The sequence below is a fragment of the Telopea speciosissima genome, chromosome 6 (assembly GCF_018873765.1).
Source record: "Telopea speciosissima isolate NSW1024214 ecotype Mountain lineage chromosome 6, Tspe_v1, whole genome shotgun sequence".
In the NCBI taxonomy this organism is placed as follows: domain Eukaryota; kingdom Viridiplantae; phylum Streptophyta; class Magnoliopsida; order Proteales; family Proteaceae; genus Telopea; species Telopea speciosissima.
Genome location: NC_057921.1, coordinates 49,450,609 through 49,472,955, shown reverse-complemented (window position 1 = coordinate 49,472,955; position 22,347 = coordinate 49,450,609). Strand labels below are relative to the sequence as shown.

General features: G+C 38.1%; 2 protein-coding genes across 3 annotated transcripts in view; both read left to right on the top strand.

Moving 5' to 3' along the window:
- Positions 1-6,681: 6,681 nt before the first annotated feature.
- Positions 6,682-22,347, top strand: part of LOC122664130 (probable metal-nicotianamine transporter YSL7) — a 26,174-nt gene continuing 10,508 nt past the window's right edge. Inside the window, exon 1 of the mRNA XM_043859832.1 lies at positions 6,682-6,733. Coding sequence (XP_043715767.1) covers positions 6,722-6,733 — 12 coding nt within the window. The 5' untranslated portion in view covers positions 6,682-6,721. The remainder of the gene's footprint in view (positions 6,734-22,347) is intronic.
- On the top strand, positions 6,784-20,959 carry LOC122664133 (probable metal-nicotianamine transporter YSL7). Of its 2 annotated transcripts, XR_006333295.1 has the most exons (8): positions 6,827-7,088; positions 9,078-9,241; positions 9,601-9,698; positions 9,782-9,916; positions 10,271-10,460; positions 10,897-12,041; positions 17,645-17,664; positions 20,921-20,959. XR_006333295.1 is itself a non-coding variant. In XM_043859835.1 (6 exons), exons 1-6 carry the CDS (start codon positions 6,899-6,901, stop codon positions 11,998-12,000), a joined length of 1,881 nt encoding a protein of 626 aa, XP_043715770.1. In that variant the 5' UTR covers positions 6,784-6,898; the 3' UTR covers positions 12,001-12,100. The 2 variants fall into 2 exon arrangements, 1 of the variants encoding a protein (XP_043715770.1); XM_043859835.1 differs by lacking the exons at positions 17,645-17,664; positions 20,921-20,959 and having other exon boundaries at positions 6,784-7,088; positions 10,897-12,100.

Below are 22,347 nucleotides of genomic sequence, written 5' to 3'. Positions count from 1 at the left end.
TGTGAAGCAAAACACAAACCCTCAAACTCGCATCTCTCGAAGGGATAATGACATTATATAAGAAAACTCTAACCCAGAAAGTACAGGACTGCCTTGATCTACACTCATCTGGTCCGGGTTGAACCTGAACCAACATATGTCGAAATACATATCAAATCAAAAATCTCAACAAGCCCAACAGGGAATATTTTGACGCGATTCAACGGCAAAACGACCTGCTAAAGAATCACCACAACACGTTTTGGACTGAGATCAGGCTTCATCAATAACATGGATGGAGTGCTTATGCTTCGGACGCTTCCACTCCATTCCCAATGCCACCACAACAACGACAAACACTTGTTGTGGAGGTGGTGTCATAAGTCAATTACACAATTCAATTTAAGTTGTTATGAATACGTGCTCACTGACAGCTTAGCATAATTAGATGTATATTTATCTGCTGCAGTTCCTCCCGCTCTGTTTCCCCAAGTTCCTCTAATAGAGGGGGGTGGACCCCACCCGAGTAGTGTCTTCAGGTAGGAGTAGGGTGGTCATTTCTACCCTCCTCTATTAGAGGAACTTGGGGAAATGGACTTGCCCAGGAAATGGAGCAGATAAAGGTCCATAATTAGATAGATAGAAGTAATTTACACCTGAGAAATAAAAATTTCCCTCCCATAAATTTCTCATTTCTTAGACCCGTAAAAATTTTAAAGTGAAAATAGAGATATGCCGCAAAATGTTAAGTTTAGATACTCAAGTTTAATCATAAATACAGAAGGAGAAATAAAAGATGATGTAACACAAAGAATTAAAGCATGATAGATGAAATGGATCCGAAGGATTCCTTTAAAACTCAAACAAAAAAATTTTAAGATTATATGCGACCAATAATGATGTATAGAGTTAAATGTTGGATAGTAAAACAATATTCAAACAAATTTTAGTATAACTGAAATGAAGGTATTGAGATGGATGAGTGGTAAAACTAGAAAAAGATAAAATAAAAAACGAACAAGGTAAAGATAATTTAGGAGTAATTCCTATTCATGATACGTTGGGAGAAAATCATTTGAGGTGGTATAGACATGAGTAAATGAGGCTTTTGGATGTGCTAATAAGGAGAGTGATACGATCAAATTGGAGGAAATGATAGAGCCACGAGTACATTTAAAATGACTCTAGAAGAAATGGTGAGGAAAGACATACATAACTTAAAACTAGAGCCATTGGCATAAGCTACACTAGCATTTCTGTATCTATCTCTCTCTTCCTCGTGTGAAATGTCCTTATTGCCCTCCAATGTATGATACAATTTTCCTGCCCTTCATAAGTGGGCTACTCTCTTCCTAAGACGATTCTCTCCCAAAATTAAATTAGAGAGAATTACATAATCGTGTAAGATATTGTTTACAAAAGTTTCTTTTCAACTTAGATATTCAAAAAAAGAAATGTTTCAAAATAGTTTTGACTATGAAATAAGAGTTTTTATAGCTCAAGCGTCCGTCATTGATCTGCCTATTTGTTAGGATTAGGGATACCATAATAGCAATCTGAAAACACAAAAGAAAAAAAATTTGTCCCTAAATAATTTGGGAAAATTATCACCTCAATTTGCTTGCCCATTAATTTTCTCAATTTCATCTAATAGAGAGGGAGGGGGGAGGGGGACCCCACCCGAGCAATGTGTATTTACTATTTACTCTGCTATCATCTCAAGACCTCTCCTCTTTCAAATTCAAATTCAAATTTGAGTTTCACAAAGCCAACGGGTGCAAGCTGACCAAGTCCGCGAGACTTCTCCTCTTTTCTCTCTTAGTTGTTGAGATGATCTCTAGCTATAACAAATCTTCTCTCTCTCTCTCTCTCTTATTTTTTGAATTTTCAAATACTCAATTGTAATTATCTATACCCTATAAATACAAAGTCTCCTATCAAGAGAAGATACGAAGAATTCAAACCAATGCACAATTCTATCTTCCCTTCTTTTATAGTTCAATTTATTCCACACTTCATTGTCTCCTTGTATTTAGAATTTCTTCATCCACCGTATCTGACCCTTCGATTGAGTTAGAGAAGGATATTTTAGACCATGAACAATAAGGATTGAGAGTTAATGATGAATCAAAGTCCAAACTATAGGGTTGCATCACAAACTCTCCTTACCTTGGTGAACAAAAACTTAAGGGGAGATTACACTATTATCCATAAATGGGTTTCATTTTATAAGATTACTTACTGAATCTATAATCTAATCAAATTACACCAAAAAAAAAAAAAAAAATGCATTACAAAATTACCCAAAATAGCGCCCTCTCACATTCACTTACGTTTTTAACCCCACTCCCCTCTTTCTTTCCTCTCCGATCACCACCTCAACCCAGTGAGAAGGGAAGAGGTGATGTAAGAGGCTGAGTGAGAGAGAGAGAGAGAGAGAGAGAGAGAGATGGATGATGATGTTGCAACAATGTAGATGGAAGAAGCATTGGAAATGGTTTAGGACCCTTTTTTTCGGTAATAAGAAAAATCATTCGCAAGGAAGAAATTCTCCACATCCATTTGGGGCTCCAAGCTTGCCGAACTTGGACAAGATTTGCAGGGAAGAAGCTAAAAAGGGAAATAACATGACAGTTTGATTCTTTCCCACGTCATTTGCAGGAGATAGACTGCAAATGTCTGGTACAACATCATCAAAGAACACGTCGACATCATCAATGTCCGGGTCAAAAGTTGTTGTAAATAAGCATCTGAAACATACATATCAATATATATATATATATATATATATATATGTGACTAAGGGGGTTAGATTACGTATCTTAATGTGGACAAACCGAGGTATATATATATATGTGACTAAGGGGGTTAGATTACGTATCTTAATATAGACAAACCGAGGTTGATGACGTCAATCTCAAGCACCATATAATGCGTCATAAGCCTGAAAAACATGAAGAAATTAAAAGAAATCGTAGGGCTGAGTCGTGACAAAAGTCACTCTCCTTAATACTCTAGGCAACCTATGGTGCAGCCAGGTCCTTGTGAATCAATCTCCAAGATAAAACAGCGTTCCAAACAAAATTATCTAGTAATGATGTACTTTAAATACTAGGCTACAAAGGGCACAAAGAGTTGCATTCAATTGGATATAAACAACGGAGAAATAAAGCTATGAGGAACAATAAAAAGAAGTTTTCTCAAAATTATTAGAGAAATGGGCAAAACTCTTCTCTTTATATAGGAGAAGAAAAGACACCCCCAACTCCCCAAGGGATGTCCCCAATTGATATACCCACAAAACATGGTTTTTCCCATAAAACTTATTTGTTGACCATTCAAACAAGTCTTCCAATAGGAACCCCAAGGGGTCAGCTCAGTTGGTAAAAGACCAACTCCTCAAATAAGAGGTCATGAGTTCAAACCACCTTGGGGTCTATCCCCGTCCCCTATCCGCCTCCCTATTAAAGCTTTCCAATTCCCCCCCCCCCCCCCAAAAAAAAGTCTTCCAATAGATACACCCATTAGTCATTTAGGTGTCTATTAGGGAACAACAAAACCCTCTAATAAACTTTTTTAATAAAAAAATAACAATATTTTGAATCAAATATTTAAAATCATTTAAGATTCCAATAAAAATGGTCATCTCACCTCTTGGTCGTGCTATTGCTATATCCAAAAAGAAAATTCCTAGGTACCCATTGAGAAAGGCGTAAGCCTTGCATTAAGTGTATAATTGTCAAAAAGCTTTATGCGTACATAATGGGAGGGAGTACATCTATCCCACTTCTTATTCAGGCAGTGGTTGAGGACATAAATCATATTTCATTTTATTTTATGGATAGTAATTTTCAATTTACTTCTAAGGAGTAGCTGATTCTTTAGCTAGGAGGGCCATGTATGTTCTGAGCATGGCCGTTTGCCCTATTTCCACTTCATAGTTGAGGGATTCTTGTAACTTTGCAACTGTGAACTTTGTTCACAATCATGAATGGATGTATATTTGCCCAAAATAAATAAGTGTTAAACTGTCAAAAAATGTTGCTGAATGAGGGAGGAATGGAGGATCACTGTTTTTTGGTAGTTTTGTAATACAAATTTTTGTTTTAAGTAATTTGGTTAAACTGAAGGTTGTGTTGGTAGTTTTGTAAGCTGAATTTTTAGATAATTTTGTAAGTTTGGCAAAACTTAATCCAATCTCCTAACACATTTTATTTTTTTTGCAATCTTATATAATGAATAATTTATTTCCATATTGAATACATTATTATTATTATTACTATTACTATTATGGAAAATTTCTATGATCACTCTCCTACACTTACACTTTATTTACTCAAACTTCCCTGTCAAAAAAAATAAAATAAAAAATTGGGTCAATCGAGCTCACATTGTTGGATGAAACATCTTCTACGTGTCGAGCTCTTAGGCCCAAACTGCAAGGCACTATAAAGATTTTAATCCGTTTATCAGAGAGAGAGAGAGAGAGAGAGAGAGAGAGAGAGTCCCCCCTCCCCCATTTTTATGTCTTTGCATGGCAAGGAATCCTCCTTTTACCTTATTATTATTAGGTGAATTGATATTATCACAAATGTCTGTTATTTTGTCACAAGACATCTTTTAAGCGAACGTGTGAACGTGTGATATGTCTATTCTTTTTTTTGGTAAAAGAATGACCACAATTAAAATAGATAAATGTGACATGTCTATTCTAATTGTTGGGTAGAGATGAAATGTCTAAATTAACCACATGTGAAAATACAGAGATTTTTTTTTTTTTGTAAATAAGATGCAGAGTATAATTCAATCAAATACCTTGTTTTCTATTGGAAATAATGGACAGAGTCTAGATTAGCTACGTGTCTGTTTCCACTGCGAGTTGGGAACTGCACAATAATGTGTAGACACTTGACAGTTGATACACATGCATATAGACATGCACGAGATGTGTGCCAATACAAAAAAGAATACTTGATTGAATTAGATTATAAAATTTGACATATGACTAATCAAGACCATGTCATCTCTATCTGACGGTTGGAGTTGACATATCATCTCTTCACATAGCAAAATAGATGCCTACCTTTGTGATTGGCAAGTGGTGCCCAGTCTGGGAGCGCAACCTATGCTAGTGCTCCTGTGTCTATCTCTATCCTCCCCCAAAACAAGGGACAATAATGTGTTTTTTAGCAAGGGAGAGAGTTAGACACATGGGAGTGGGGAGCTCTAGTACAGACCATGTTTCACAAGTCGAGTCCGGATCCTCTCCAACCACATTGAAGAGGATTCCTCTCCAATGACGTTCTCATAAGGCCAAGTTTCATATCAGTTCATGGAGACTTAACTCCATTTTCTTTTCTTTTTTTTCCAGTTCTCCCTCTTTTTTAGGAATCCATAGATTGGGTATCGATCACCTATACAATCCATACGATATCAATACGACATTGACACTGATCGGTTGTATCGGATCGACCAATTTGTATCAGTATCAGTTGAGACCAATACTGATTCCTGGCTGATCCTGTCTCGGAGGACCAGTACAGAGGGTAAAAAATTAAATAAAAAAAATCTAATTTTTTTGAAGGAAGCAAGGGTAAACCTAATCGATCGGTAGAGACTGATATCGATTGCTAAAACGCATGGTGGGTTTTAGTTAGGGCTGTAAATGGATCGGATTCGGCTCGGATAGCGCTATATCTGCAAGTGCATCCGATTAGCTATTGGACAGATTCGGATAGTGCTAAACGGATACGGACACGGACACGGATCGGATATTTTATCCGTTTACATGTAAATATAGCTTTTCGGATAGCAATAGCCTATCCATATCCGCATCCGTTTAGTTTTCGGACGGATTTAGATAGTGCTAAACGGATACGGGAACGGATTTCGGCTATTCATTTACACCCCTAGTTTTAGTGCATGGTATTGGATCAAGTATTGGTCACTTGCAAAACCAATATTATACCGCTACGATATCAACAAGGATCGATCGTATTTGACAAAATTACCTATGATTTCCATTTAAAAGAAGATATTTGACTGTTTTACCCCTTGTCCGTACTGTGTCACCGATACTATATCAGCACAATATCAAGATCGACCACAACCGAAACTGTTACATATCGCCCCCGATACAAACGATATGATACTGATACTTCAAAACCATGGCGATACAGATACATATCGCGGACGATGCGACAATACTTCACACCATATTTAAGAGAATCTTCGCGAATTGATATGAAAGATAGCCTTAGGAGAGTCATTGGAGAATGGAGAGGAATCCTCCTCAATGTCGTTGGAGAGGATCCGGGCTCTTAGAGTTTGGGTATGTCTCAGTTTTCCGGCAATAAAATCTCTCATTTTCACAAGAACTGACCTCGCTACCCTCCAATGTAGATACCGTTTTATAGAATAGCATTGGTGTGCTCGTCTATGCGACTTGGTAACCCTACCCCTTTACTTATACTCACTTTGTACGGAGGGTTTCACCGTTGGCGCATGTAGGATATTCCCCAAATCCAAATCGACATAAAATTCCCTTTTTAAAAGGATGTTAGAGATCTTAACAAACCATTTTTTTCTGGCGTTTCGAATTTCCTTTACAATATCCCTAATCTCATGGCTTGAGTCCGTGATAGATTGGAAATTCTAATTTCTAATTTTTAATTTTTTAAAAACCCCCAAAAACCCATTGAAGAGATCCAAAGCTTGAAAACCCAGAAACCAAATTCCATCGATGGAAAGCATCGAGAACAGACGAGAGCAGCAGCAACAGAATAATGTGGAGGAAATAGAGACGCTTTCAATCGAACGGATCTTCGATGCAAAAGTTCTTCCATCATGGCAGGAGCAACTGACCTTCAGGGCCTTCGTGGTGAGCTTTTTTCTGAGTGGTATTTTTGGTGTCATCGTTATGAAGCTCAACCTCACCACTGGGATTATACCTTCCCTCAACGTCTCTGCTGGGCTTCTTGGGTTCTTCTTCGTGAAGACATGGACCAAGTTATTGCAGAAATTTGGGTTTCTCAAGCAACCTTTTACCAGGCAGGAGAATACCGTCATTCAGACTTGCGTAGTTGCTTCTTCCGGCATTGCCTTTAGCGGTAAGTCCCCAAAACCACCATCGCCTCTATATCTCCCATTATTCATTGCAGAATCCAATAGATAGGAAATTTTTTTTTTTTATGGATTTGTTTCCGAAGGAGAGTTGAACTCATCCTTCCTTACCCACTGAGCTAACTCCATTACGGTGCGACTGTGACTCTGTGATGAAGCTCTCCTTTTCAAGAATATCCTGTCCAGCACTCTGTCCGGGCTGCATATGCAGCGCAGCGCCGGACTGAGTGAGGCGTGAAAAGACCGTCTCACCACTGCTCGGGCAAGGCACTCAGGCAGGGGTAAGGCGGTCTTTGCACTCCCCACTCTGTCCAGCGCTGCAGGGCAGAGTCCTGGACAGGAGTCGGGCCTCAAACTGAAACCGATTCATTGTCTCGTGACATGTGCTTTGTTTCTGGCTTGCCATTTTAATGGTATACTTGAAAAAGTAATTCTTAGCTGTGCAAAGGATATTTATGGAAAGGAAATTTATGGGTGAACAGTGACTGAGCTATTCACCACCTCACCCCATCAAAGTCAAATGGTAAAAGGAAGGAATTAGGCCGGATGGGAAAATTATCCTTTTCAATTCCTAAAAGTTTGGCGGTAGAGATGTCGATGCGTGGCAGTTCGGACATTCAGTGGTTGACTATGTTGAGCTCGGACCATTTGATGTCCAAACTGTCACATGTCGACATTTCCACTGAGCACTGCCGTACTACCAAGCTTTAGGAATTGGAGGGGATAATAATCTACAGTATGAGAGATAGACACATAGGAGTGCTGGCATAGGCTACACTCCAGGATAGAAAGCTATTTTCCATAAAAAAATATTTGATACCGATATTTTGAAGGAAAAATCGTTCATGGTACTAATATTTCAAAAACCATGACTCCTTCAGTTATTTCTAACCAATGTCCTTTCGCCTGTGGTGATGGTCTGATGGATATAGATGAACCACATTCGAGAATTTCTAAACGAACTTCCCTTCTAGAAGTTGGGCCGAAGCTCCATTTTGTTGTCTCTCCCTTTATTGAACTGCTACCTGCCTAGGTTACACATACTTAACTCTTTGAGTGGGAATCATAGCTGTCAAGGCATCTAGGCAAACCAAGCCATTGTAGGGGTCTAGAAGCAAGGCAGCCAAAACGCTCACCCAGGGTACCAAGGCGACACTAGTTGTCAAGGCAGTCACCTAAGTGACGCCAAGGCCAAGCCTTGACAACTATGGTAGGAATTGTTTTACTTTTGTTAGTTCAAGGCCTTAACGATCCTCGCTCTCTCTGAATCTGTAAGTTCTAGTAAAAGTAAATCTTTAGTCTATGTTTGTTTTCATGTAAAAAAAATGTAGAAAATGAATTTTTAATTTTTTTTTTGTAAAAAAGAATTTTCCACTTTTTGGTTTTATCATAAAAAACGTTCAAAAAAATTTGAAAAAATAGGAAAATTTTCATGTAAATTTTAGTTTGCATAACAAAATATTTTACAACGAACAAACATGTCCTTAATGTAAAACATGCAAAAACAAGAGTGAAAATAGCAATTTCCTTATGAGTTTGGATCATCCTTTCACTAGGATTTTTGGTCTTCTGGTTCAATTGCATCAGTCAAAATCACTTAGAAGAACAAGCATTGCCTATGAGGAAGTAGAAATCAAAATGGAAAACAATTTTCATAGATCCAGCGTTAGATGTGGTCATACTATGGCCTACACGGCCTTTTTTTTTTTTTTTTTTCTGTATATACCTTGTGTACCTCAGAGAATCCTCACTAGAGTTTAGTCCATCTGCCATTGTAGGATCCTTGAACTTTTGTTTCTATTTTAAGACTAAACAGATGATGATGATGATGCTTTTGGCCCCTATTGAAATGCCCCAGGGTGGGAATTGACGATGTGATGATGAGATTCCTGGTATTATTATGGTGGAACACCAATCCCTTAAACATATGCTTTAGAACTTTGCTTACTTAGTGTTTGCTTGCTTGAACAAAACAGGAGGTTTTGGGAGTTACCTCTTTGCAATGAGCGAGGCTGTTGCTAAACAATCAAAAGAAGCTAACAACGCACAAAACATTAAGAACCTATCTCTGGGATGGATCATTGGGTTTCTCTTTGTTGTTAGCTTCCTTGGGCTCTTCTCTGTGGTTCCTCTTCGAAAGGTAATTTCAGTGAACTTATCACTCAGTTCATGTGAATAGAAAGGCAGTAGGGTCTTTAACTGGTTGAGCAAGGTCAGGAACTGATATCAATTTTGGACATAAGGTTTTTCATTTGAGGTTCCGATTGGCAGCGTTTGGATGGGCTTAAACCAGGCTAGGTTTGGGACCATTCAAGCAAGTCCAGAGACCTTACTGGTTTGTTGATCAGGCCCTCTGTTACATGGAAAACTGATGATACCTGAGCGGTTGAGCCTACAATATTACCAAATAGATTCTAATGTATCGATATGATTTGAAATATTTCTTTCTCTAGATGATGATGTTGTATGTTTACATTGTTTTCTTATGGTTTCTTTCAGATTATGGTGATTGATTTTAAACTGATCTATCCGAGTGGTACTGCAACTGCACATCTTATCAACAGCTTCCACACTCCACATGGAGCAAAATTAGCCAAGTAAGGCTGCTTGATGTAGACATGTTAAATAAGCCATGGGAGGTTTCTTATCAATTTTCTGTTCAACTCTTTTCCGTTTCCAGGAAGCAAGTCATGGCATTGGGCAAGTTCTTCTCATTCAGTTTCTTGTGGGGATTCTTCCAATGGTTCTTCACTGCAGGGGGTGATTGTGGATTCTCTAACTTCCCTACATTTGGTCTCCAAGCTTATGAGAAGAGGTAATAGGATGTTTTACAGTTGAAGCAGGATGATTTGTTTGGTCTTAAGACAGATATGATACTATAGGGGTATAGTGATTTCCTCCATCTGATGCTGATTACTTTGGTATAGGCAAAGAGAACTCTCTAGATTATCATATATTCAACTTATAGTTCATTACTAGGGAGACCCACTCCAGCCGCATGGACAGGTGACATGGCCATCTAGACCACCTGTGTCCTTGTCCATGTCGGCTTGAGATGGAGCTCCTTGGGTCATAATCACCTATGCTTCTTCAATTTGCATGCCAAATGCCAGTATTCTTAAAAATCCTCAATGTTAGACATTTATTGTTCTTTCTTGCTGTCACTCAGGTTGTACTTCGATTTTTCGGCTACATATGTTGGGGCTGGGATGATCTGTCCTTACCTCATAAACATATCAATGCTAGTTGGAGCGATTCTTTCATGGAGTATCATGTGGCCTCTCATTGAAGCTAAAAAGGGTCATTGGTATGCTGCGGATCTTCCTTCTAGCAGCTCCCAAGGCTTACAAGGTTACAAGGTAAACTGCTTTGGCTAAAATGAGCAAACTAGCAACTAAGACAACTATTTCAGTCATTACACACCCCTAACACATCTCTAATATAGAAAGAACAAACAAGTTCATCGGGCATGCTTGCATTTTTTAATCTTAAACAAACAAGGAGCATTGCACAAGGAACATTAAGTGTTTCCAATAGTCACCGTTGAATGACATGGGTTCATTTGATCCAGAAAAAAAGACAAGCAGGTTGAAGAGTTATGATTATCCTATGACTCTACCTGTGTACTCAATGATCATGGAAGGCTTAATAGCTGAGGAATCAATCCAATTCCAAATACATCAAGCACTACGATATAACCTAATTTAACACTCAAATCATTTGATACTTGAAGGAACTTAATTGATTTGTCAAAATCTTCTCCATCAATTACACACTTTATATTTTGCACTACAGATTTTCATTGCCATTGCGATGATCCTAGGAGATGGTCTCTATAACTTTTTGAAGGTCTTCAAACAAACTCTCTTTGGCTTGTTTCAACAACTCTATGGCAACAAAACTGGAGAGCTTCCCATAGCTAGTCCCTCTGCTCCTGCGAGCCCACCTCTCTCCTATGATGATCAGCGGCGAACCCAGATTTTCCTCAAAGATCAAATATCTCCATGGGTTACAATTGGAGGCTATGTTACCATCGCTGTCATCTCCACCATAACAGTACCTTTCATTTTTCACCAGCTCAAGTGGTACCATGTCGTAGTCATCTACATCTTCGCACCAACCCTAGCCTTCTGCAATGCATATGGCTGTGGACTCACTGATTGGTCCATGGCCTCATCCTATGGGAAACTTGCGATTTTTACAATTGGTGCATGGGCAGGGGTCTCTAATGGTGGAGTTCTCGCAGGTCTTGCAGCATGCGGGGTCATGATGAACATTGTCTCCACAGCTTCTGATCTGATGCAGGATTTCAAGACTGGGTACCTAACATTAGCTTCACCTCGTTCCATGTTTTTGAGCCAAGTTATTGGAACTGCAATGGGTTGTCTTATCTCCCCTTGTGTTTTTTGGCTTTTCTACAAAGCCTTCCCTGATCTTGGTGCCCAAGGGTCTACATACCCTGCCCCTAATGCTCTCATCTACCGCAACATGTCAATATTGGGGGTTGAGGGGATCTCATCTCTACCAAAGCATTGCCTTCAACTGTGCATCATCTTTTTTGCTCTAGCCATTCTTGTCAATGCTATCAGAGATGCTGTAGGAAAGAAATGGGCAAAATATATTCCACTCCCAATGGCTATGGCTATACCATTCTACCTTGGAGGCTACTTCGCAATTGATATGTGTCTTGGGAGTTTAATACTGTTTGTGTGGGAAAAAGTTGACAAAGCCAAAGCAGAAGCATTCGGACCTGCAGTAGCTTCCGGATTGATTTGTGGGGATGGGATATGGACTTTGCCCACCTCAATACTTGCTTTAGCTGGGGTGGAACCTCCCATCTGCATGAAGTTTCTCTCAAGGAAAGCAAATGCCAATGTCGATAAATTGTTAGGCTCTTAAACCATGCCTCAGTAGTTTTAACTATTCTGTTCTAGTTATATTAGAAATATCATTTTATCTTTGAACCTCTGCATGTATGTGTAAAGGTAAACAATATAGTTCCAATACATCAAACATGACCAATGTTATATAGATGTTTCAGCATGTTATAAATTAGATTTTTTTTTTGTGCGCAAGTTGTCTCCCACACCATATTAGTTAATATTAGACAAGTATATGTGATTTTCTTCAAAAGGGTATTAGATCACTTTGGTTTGAAAACTGTTGAGTGAAGAAAGCCTCAAAATTGTCACAGCAGCAAAGAAACCGCTAGGAATAGAGGTCCAACTCCAGGCCAGGCGAGTTTATCTTCACCCATAGTGAAGGAAGAGTTCCCTGGCCACAGACATCTAAACCCTCTAATTGAATCCAAGAAGTGCATTTGTGACCATAACAATAGAGTGTGGGAGTTAATGACGAACCCAAATCCCAATTCTAGGTCGCATCATTAGTAGAGAACTTAGTCCTACAAATAAACTTGGTCCAAGCTATTTGCATCTTGGCTAGGTTAGATTCAATCTTTACATTGCCTGGCCCAACCCAGCCCAGCCCGTCCTTTGGCTCACCTATGCAGGAATTAGCCTAGCCTAGCCTAGGTCTTAATTTGTTTGGTTGCAAGGGAAGTAAAAATTTTCAAACCTAAAAAAGAGACTATTATAATGATTAATTACCTAACAAGATTATATAAAATACATAAATTTCTTACCATATTCAGTAATGATTTTTTTAGACGTAATTTTTATTTTACATTTCAAATCAAAGGGAATTGGATGCAAAGTAATGTGAAAATTAATAATCAAATATGGAATTTTTTGGAGTTAGTTGCATAATCATGTGGGGCATTGATTTCAAAACTTACCTTGTAGGTTTGAAAATTTCACTTCTATCCCTTCCCTTTAATTTCCCTTGCAACCAAATGGAGCCTAAGTGATTACTACTAGTTCAGGCAATATCTAATCAACAAATAAATAGTCAAATCAATATAAAATAAAACTAAAAAATGACTTTGCTTAACCCGAAGCCTGGCCTGTCCATGGGCCTTTGTTTTTGGGTCCGAGCACAGCCCAAAGGTTGAAAAACACCAGCCCAAGCCCAGAAAATTTAAGACGGGTCTTGGTGGGCTAGGGTTTTAGGGCCCAAGTTGAGCCACTAGATAGAAAATATCAACCCTTGTTAACAAGTCCCATTTTAGAAAAAAAAAAAATAAAAATTTAAGAAAGGTTTGGTTAGGTATTAGTTGCAATTGAAGTTGTTGAACTGTCTATAGTGTACCCATTCGACCCATTTATAAAAGGCCTAAGGTTCACTAAATGGTTATTAAGATAAGCTTATTTAAGTGGTTCAAATATTTGCCACATGGCATAATAGATGTGGCTCAAAATTTATGGACTTGTAAACCCCATGGTCTCCGTGTACATTTCAAGTTTCAGCTCAAATGGTAAACTAAAACTTTGAAAATCTACAAACTATTAGAGCCTGCATGAAAATAAAATGGTGTGCATAAACAGAAAGATATTTTTGAAATTTTTTATTTTTTAGTAAAAGATATTTAAAAAATTGAAGGGTTAAATCTAATAGGGATAGGGTTCGATCGGTCATTCCATTTTTTGTATACTCATGTTTTGATATTAGAAAATAGATCTTGGCATAATGGCTAAGATTGCTCTATTACGATCTAGTGATTACAGGTTCAAAACGGGAATATATTATGATCCTTCTCCAACCCTGCGGGAAAAGGAGCCTCAAGCAGTCGATAGGCCCTTTTTTTCCTTTTTTTGTTTTTCCATATTTACACAAGACCTTAATGATATGACCCATTCCCAATGTCACGATCTTAAAAGCAATAAAAGTCCAAAATCAAAAGAGACACAATACATCAATCATTTTCTCTTCGAAAGGAAAAGAATTTTGGGGACTTATGGGTTTCCTACCTATTTGGATTCTACAGGGCATAAAGTCTTGGAAGAAATAATGATAACATATTATAGGACTTTAAGAGTTCTGTGATAATTATTATGGGGAATTTTACTATAAAAAAAAACAAAGATACATTATTATGGGAAAAGGATTCATGCACGGAAAAAAAAAAAAGGGGGTCGTTTCGATATTTCCATGGAATAATTGGTCTCCATACAATAGTTCGTGTGTGACAATACATCATGAACGGACATGCATGAAACCTTTTATCTATTATTATCTTTAGGGAAAAAGAATGCTATTTTGTCGTATAGTACCTGTGCCTGTACAGCGGGCTGTGTAAAATTATCACTTAGCGCCTCAGCCTCTAGTGAATTAAAAATTTTCATTCAATTAAATGTTCCTCCTATACACGTCCTTATTGGTCTTGCACTGATGCAAATGCTTCACGATAAAATAACGAGTTCTTACCCCTTATCATTATTACTTTTTGGAGAAATGTTCTACATGGTAGAATGTACCCCCTACACCCAGACACATGAGGGGTGAAATGACCATCCTGCCCCATAAAAAGTGATAATTATTATGATCATATTGATACCATTGTGTGCACTCCCATTGACCTATGTATGCACAAGAACCGCACTCCCCACAGAGAACACTTGGCTTTACTTTTTAAAGCTTTGTCATATATATTTTTTTTCTTCCTTTGACAAGCTTTGTCATACATCTTAGTGAGGAGTGAGGACTGAAGTTGTGCTTATAAATTTAAGATATTGGGAATTGGGAGGTAAGAGCTTATCAGGGACAGTTCAGTTCGATAAAGTGACTCCACTAGAAGTGAATTAAAGTCAAAGTTGGGTTAGAGGAAATTCAGATTAATTTAGAAAGTATTCGTTTACCAATATAAAAGTTCAGGTAAATTAAAAATAAATAAAAAAATTATCCACAAGTCTTGTTTATGATAATGGTTGATGTTAAATATCTTGTTAATTGTTATCATATCCAAATGTCTATTGGGGCAGTGCAATTGCAAGGGACGAAGCCTAAGGAAGTTGAAGGTCCTGAGTTCGACTCTGCCTCCCCCTTTAGGGTCATCCATCTGAGAGAAAACTCCCTAGTGAACATGGGGCCTTAATATCTCTCGATTCATATGTATTGCGAGGTCGTGCACGAGCCTTGGGAGAATTAGTCGACCAAAGGCCGGACACCTCCAATTCCAACAAAAATAAAAAATGTCTATTGGGGTTAGCTGTTAAGGTCCTTATCAACTGTGGTTGAGAAATATGGTAGCTAAAGTAGGTTACCTCATTATTAGCTTTCATGCTAAGACACTCTATGGAGTATTAAGAAAATCAGAAAGGTTAAGCATATTAGACCTGGATTAAGCTTTAAGAATTTCTAGATGCTTGAAGGAATAAAGGGGTGAAAATATGAATATAGATGTCATGACATGACATCATTGTCGTTTCTCTCTCTCCTGTAAGGGTAGTTATCATGTCAATATATCAAATCACATGACAAGAATCATATCCAATCGTGTGACAAGAAATACAGAAATGGTGAAAAAGAAAATCACAACCATTGTACTGAAAGAATGGGTCTAATCAAAATTATTTGCCCCAATATGATATATTGGGATAAAAAATGTTACTAGATATTCTTTTTTTATTTTTTATTAATTTTGCTATTAAAATAGTAAAAAATGAAAGCAACCATTTGCATCTCCTTTCTCCCGTTTTTTATTTCATTCATTTTTTTTTTTTTTTTGTCAATTTTTTTATTTAATTAATTTTTTAAATAGAGTCTATCTGTTCCTTGGTTTTAGTGCACGGTATCAGATGCTTTGAAGAGAGTCGATCTATTTTATGGTTTTAGTGCACGGTATATTAGAACGAGTATCTATAACCTGCAAAACCAATATGATACTGATACAGTATCAGCCTGGATCAACTATATCGGACAAAATTACCCTTGAATCTCCTTAAAAATGAGTTTTTCTGATCATTTTATCCTTTGTTCGTATCGTGCTATCGATATGGTATCGATACAGTATCAGTGACTAGCAAAACCGGTACATATCGCCCGATACAGGCGATACGATACCGATACTTAGAACCATGATTTGTTCGAAGAAGAACGTTGAGGATGAAATATTGAATAAAAAACTGAATTAAATAGAAAAATTGAAGAAAAAAATAGAGTAAAAAACAAGAGAGAGAAGAAGCAGGTGGGTGCTTTCAATTTTTACAATTTTAATGACAAAAATAGTTAAAAATACAAGAAGAATAGTAGGTTAAATAGATTAGCATATTACTAGGTGATAAGGAAGGACAATCTGAGTATTTAGAAACATGAAGGTAGAAGGAGGTCTAAAAGTTTAAAAGTATGGTAGTTTTAGAAAAGAAGTTTAAGGTATGATAGTTTTAGTAAATATAGGCTAAGTGTAGGATAGTGATAGTATAGAATGGCCACAGGATCAAAATCTAAGTCAGACCACAAGTCAAGCTGCAACTGACTTGCAATTTGAAAGAAAATTATACAAAAAAAACAAATAAGAAAGATTTTTCCATTCTTCAAAACATTAACATCACTTCTTCTGCTACAAAGTCTCTCAAGCTTCCAGTTTTGAAGTGGAATATAGTGTGTGGTCAGCTCAGAGCCTCAGAAATTATTATTGCAGAAACCAAATTGGTACATCAAGATTCAGAATTCCATCGATGGAAATAATGGAGAATCAACAAGAAGAACAGCAGCAGGAGCAACAGCAGCAGAAGAAGAAGAAGAATAATATTATGGAAATAGAGACCCTTTCAATCGAACGGATCTTCGATAGCAAGGAAGTTCCATCATGGCAGGAGCAGCTAACCTTCAGGGCCTTTATGCCGTTTATGGTGAGCTTCCTTCTGAGTGTTCTGTTCTGCTTCATCGTTATGAAGCTTAACCTCACCACTGGGATTATACCTTCCATAAACGTCTCTGCTGGGTAAGTCCTCAAAACCACCACCACCTCTTCTATATCATAAGGATTGTTCCATTGATGAGTGATACGGATCCTGGATTAATTTTTATCCTATGCTGTAACTGCACGGTGCTGTACTGATCATGCGGCGCTGCAGAGGCCATGTGCGCCATGTGGGGCCTGCTGTGCCACATGGCCTTTGCAGCGCCGCACGATGCAGTACAACACCATGTTGTAACAGCAAAGGATAATGATTCGATCCTGGATCTGATTTTGAATCCAATTTAATAAACGAGAGGTTTTGGGATGGATTTTTCAACCGTTCCAGAATCAAAGAATTTTGGGTTTAGTAATCGGGGTCGGCCAGGAATCAGTATCAATCTCCACCGATTTCGATATGAATCGACTGATCAGATACCAATTGCTCAAAACATGACAAGACATGTTTAAAATGCATTTATTAGCCTAAGGGAAAATGTTGGTATGCTAGCACCCTATGCATCTATCTCTCTCTTCCCCCGTTGAAGTGTAAGAGAGTCATTTCAAAGGGAGAAGAGAAAGATAGACACATAAAGTCCAGCATACCCATCCATCTCCCTTAACCTAATGGTATGGATTGGAAGATGTTTATTTGATTTGAGACATATTTGCATGTGTTTATTTTCCCGCTAAAAACATATTTGTATGGTTAGGAATGGAGATCTCCTACGTATTTGATATGCATACATATAAATATATATATTTGATTATGGGCAAGAGATATATATATTTTTTTTGTTTTGGATGAATATGGGCAAGAGATTGCTGCTTTGTCGTGTAGCTCTTGCACCAATGGGGGCTACTGAGAGCATTCATAGAGGCATTAACACAGATGAGAGTTTTGATTTTAGGAGGGATTGGGCAGTAATTTTGCACACTGCTTTGTCTAGGTACAGGAGTCACACCACTAAGTAGCATGGAACCTGCGACCAAGTTAGGAATTGAATCGTCACATTAATAAACGAATCAGATCCTCAAGGGGCCATGCTAGCACTGGTGTAGGGGCCACGCAGTGTGACAAGGAATTCCCCCCCTTTGTTTTAGGCAAAAGTTTTCCTTCACAGTAAGTAAAATGAATCCCACTATTGGGATGCCATAATGACCAATTTCCCTCCCTATATACAAATATTTGAACTATCATCCCCTCTGTTGGAAGAGTCCCATGTGAGTGCTAGAACCCATGAGTGAAGGGATTCTCTATCAATCATGCGAAACTTGATCTTTATAGATGATGATGTGAAAAACATGTCCACCAAATTTTGGGCCCCTATTGAACTGCAACATAATGGTAACCGAAGGTGTGATAATGGAACTTTGCCTGCTTGTTTTTGTTTGCTTGAACAAAACAGGAGGTTTTGGGAATTACCTATTTGGAATGAGCGAAGCTATTGCTAAACAAACATCAGATGCTAACAAAACACAAAACATTAAGAATCCATCTCTGGGATGGATGATTGGATTTCTCTTTGTTGTTAGCTTTCTTGGGCTCTTCTCTGTGGTTCCTCTTCGAAAGGTAATTTTTGGGAACTTATCACTCAATTCATGTGAATAAAAAGGTTTTATGTAGTTTCCTTAATGTTTTCTTTCAGATTATGATCATAGACTTTAAACTAATCTGACCAAGTGGTACTACAACTGCACATCTTATCAACAGCTTCCACACTCCACAAGGAGCAAAATTAGCCAAGTAAGACTCTGATTCTTGCAGACAAGTTAAAATAAGCCATGGAAAGTTTAGTTTCTTATTAATTTTTTGTTCAACTCTTTTCCATTTCCAGGAAGCAAGTCAAGGCATTGAGCAAGTTCTTCTCATTCAGTTTCTTGTGGGGATTCTTCCAATGGTTCTTCACTGCAGGGGATGATTGTGGATTCTCTAACTTCCCTACATTTGGTCTCAAAGCTTATGAGAAGAGGTAATAGAATGTTTTACAGTTGAAGCAGGATGATTTCTTTGGTCTTAAGACGGATACTATACGGGTATAGTGATTTCCTCCATCTGATGCTGATTACATTGATATAGGCAAAGAGAAAACTCTCTAGATTATCATATATTCAACTTATAGTTCTTTACTAGGGAGACCCACACCAGCCACATGAACTGGTGACATGGCCATCTAGACCACTTGTGTCCTCGTCCATGTCAGCTTGAGATGGAGCTCCTTGGGTCATCACCTATGCTTCTTCAATTTGCATGCCAAATGCCAGTTTTCTTAAAAATCCTCAATGTTAGACATTTATTGTTCTTTCTTGCTGTCATTTAACAGGTTGTACTTCGATTTTTCGGCTACATATGTTGGGGCTGGGATGATCTGTCCTTACCTCGTAAACATATCAATGCTAGTTGGAGCTATTCTTTCATGGAGTATCATGTGGCCTCTCATTGAAACTAAAAAGGGTCATTGGTATGCTGTGGATCTTCCTTCTAGCAGCTCCCAAGGCTTACAAGGTTACAAGGTAAACTGCTTTAGCTAAAATGAGCAAAGTAGCAAATAAGACAACTAACTTAGTCATTACACACCCCTAACACATCTCTAATATAGGAAGAACAAACAAGTTCATGGGTCATGCTTGCATTTTTTAATCTTAAACAAACAAGGAGCATTGCACAAGCAGGTTGAAGAGTTATGATTATCCTTTGGCTCTACCTGTGTACTCAATGATCATGGAAGGCTTAATATCTGAGGAATCAATCCAGTTCCAAATAGATCAAGCACTGCAATATTACCTAATTTAACAGTCAAATCATTTGACATTTGAAGGAACTTAAATGATTTGTCAAAATCTTCTCCATCAATTACACACTTTATACTTTGCACAACAGATTTTCATTGCTATTGCGATGATCCTGGGAAATGGTCTCTATAACTTTGCGAAGGTCTTCAAACAAACTCTCTTTGGCCAACATCTCTATGGCAACAAAACCGGAGAGCTTCCCATTGCTGGTCCCTCTGCTCCTGCGAGCCCACCTCTCTCCTATGATGATCAGCGGCGAACCCAGATTTTCCTCAAAGATCAAATATCTCCATGGGTTACAATTGGAGGCTATGTTACCATCGCTATCATCTCCACCATAACAGTACCTTTCATTTTTCACCAACTCAAGTGGTACCATGTCGTGGTCATCTACATCTTCGCACTGACCCTAGCCTTCTGCAATGCATATTCCTGTGGACTCACTGATTGGTCCTTGGCCTCATCCTATGGGAAGCTTACCATTTTTACAATTGGTGCATGGGCAGGGGCCTCTAATGGTGGAGTTCTCGCAGGTCTTGCAGCATGCAGGGTCATGATGAACATTGTCGCCACAGCTGCTGATCTGATGCAGGATTTCAAGACTGGGTACCCAGCATTAGCTTCACCCCATTCCATGTTTTTGAGCCAAGTTATTGGGACTGCAATGGGTTGTGTTATCTCCCCTTGTGTTTTTTGGCTTTTCTACAAAGCCTTCCCTGATCTTGGTGTCCAAGGGTCTACATACCCTACCCCTAATGCTCTCATCTACCGCAACATGTCAATATTGGGGGTTGAGGGGGTCTCATCTCTACCAAAGCATTGCCTTCAACTTTGCATCATCTTTTTTGCTCTAGCCATTCTTGTCAATGCTATCAGAGATGCTGTAGGAACGAAATGGGCAAAATATATTCCACTCCCAATGGCCATGGCTATACCATTCTACCTTGGAGGCTACTTTGCAATTGATATGTGTCTTGGGAGTTTAATACTGTTTGTGTGGGAAAAAGTTGACAAAACCAAAGCAGAAGCATTTGGATCTGCAGTAGCTTCCGGATTGATTTGTGGGGATGGGATATGGACTTTGCCCAGCTCAATACTTACTTTGGCTGGGGTGGAACCACCCATCTGCATAAAGTTTCTCTCAAGGAAAGCAAATACCAATGTCGATAAATTGTTAGACTCTTAAACCATGCCTCAGTTTTTAACTGTGTTCTGTTCTAGTTATATTAGAAATATCATTTTATCTTTGAACCTCTGCATGTATTTGTAAAGGTAAATAGTATAGTTCCAATACATCAAACATGACCAATGTTATATAGATGTTTCAGCATGTTATAAATTAGATTTTTTTTATTTTTTTTGTGTGCAAGTTATCTCCCACACAATATTAGTTAATATTAGACAAGTATATGTGATTTTCTTCAAAAGGGTATTAGATCACTTTGGTTTGAAAACCTGTCGAGTGAAGAAAGCTTCAAAATTGTCACAGCAGCAAAGAAACCGCTAGGAATAGAGGTCCAACTCCAGGCCAGGCGAGTTTATCTTCACACATAGTGAAGGAAGAGTTCCCTGGCCCTAGACATCTAAACCCTCTACTTGAATCCAAGAAGTGCATTTGTGACCATAACAATAGGGTGTGGGAGTTAAAGATGAACCCAAAGCCCAATTCTAGGTCGCATCATTAGTAGAGAACTTAGTCCTACAAAGAAACTTGGTCCAAGCTATTTGCAACTTGGGTAGGTTAGATTCAATCTTTACATTGCTTGGCCCAACCCAGCCCAGCCCGACCTTTGGCTCACCTATGCAGGAATTAGCCTAGCCTAGTCTAGGTCTTTGTTTGGTTGCAAGGGAAGTAAAAATTTTCAAACCTTAAAAAAAGGCTATTATAATGATTACTTAACAAGATTATATAAAATACATAAATTTCTTACCATATTTAGTAATGATTTTTTTTAGATGTAATTTTTATTTTACATTTCAAATCAAAGGAAATTGGATGCAAAGTAATGTGAAAATTAATAATCAAATACGGAATTTTTTGGAGTTAGTTACATAATCAGGTGGGGGCATTGATTACAAAACCTACCTAGTAGGTTTGAAAATTTCACTTCAATCCCTTCCTTTTAATTTCCCTTGCAGCCAAATGGAGCCTAAGTGATTACTAGATCAAGCAATATCTAATCAACAGATAAATAGTCAATTCGATATAAAACAAAAACCAAAAAATGACTTTGCTTAAACCGAAGCCCGGCCCATCCTTGGGCCTATTTTTTTGGGTCCAAGCACAGCCCAAAGGTTGAAAAACACCAGCCCAAGCGGCTCGGGTTTTGGGGCCCAAGTTTAGCCCCTAGATAGAAAATATCAATCCTTGTTAACAAGTCCCATTTAAAAAAAAAAAGGCCAAAGATTTCATACACGGCCATGCAAGCATGCACGGTCATGTCCCTTCTCACAAAAAGTAGGAAAAGTCATAAACTGCCCACCCATATTTAATGTCTCAAAACTCCCACCCTCTCACACACATGGCTTACACAGCCGTGTATGAAAACTTCCCCCTAAAAAAAAATATAAAAATTTAAGATTTGTTTGGTTAGGTATTAGTTGCAATTAAAGTTGTTGAACTGTCTATAGTGTACCCATTCGATCCATTTAGAAAA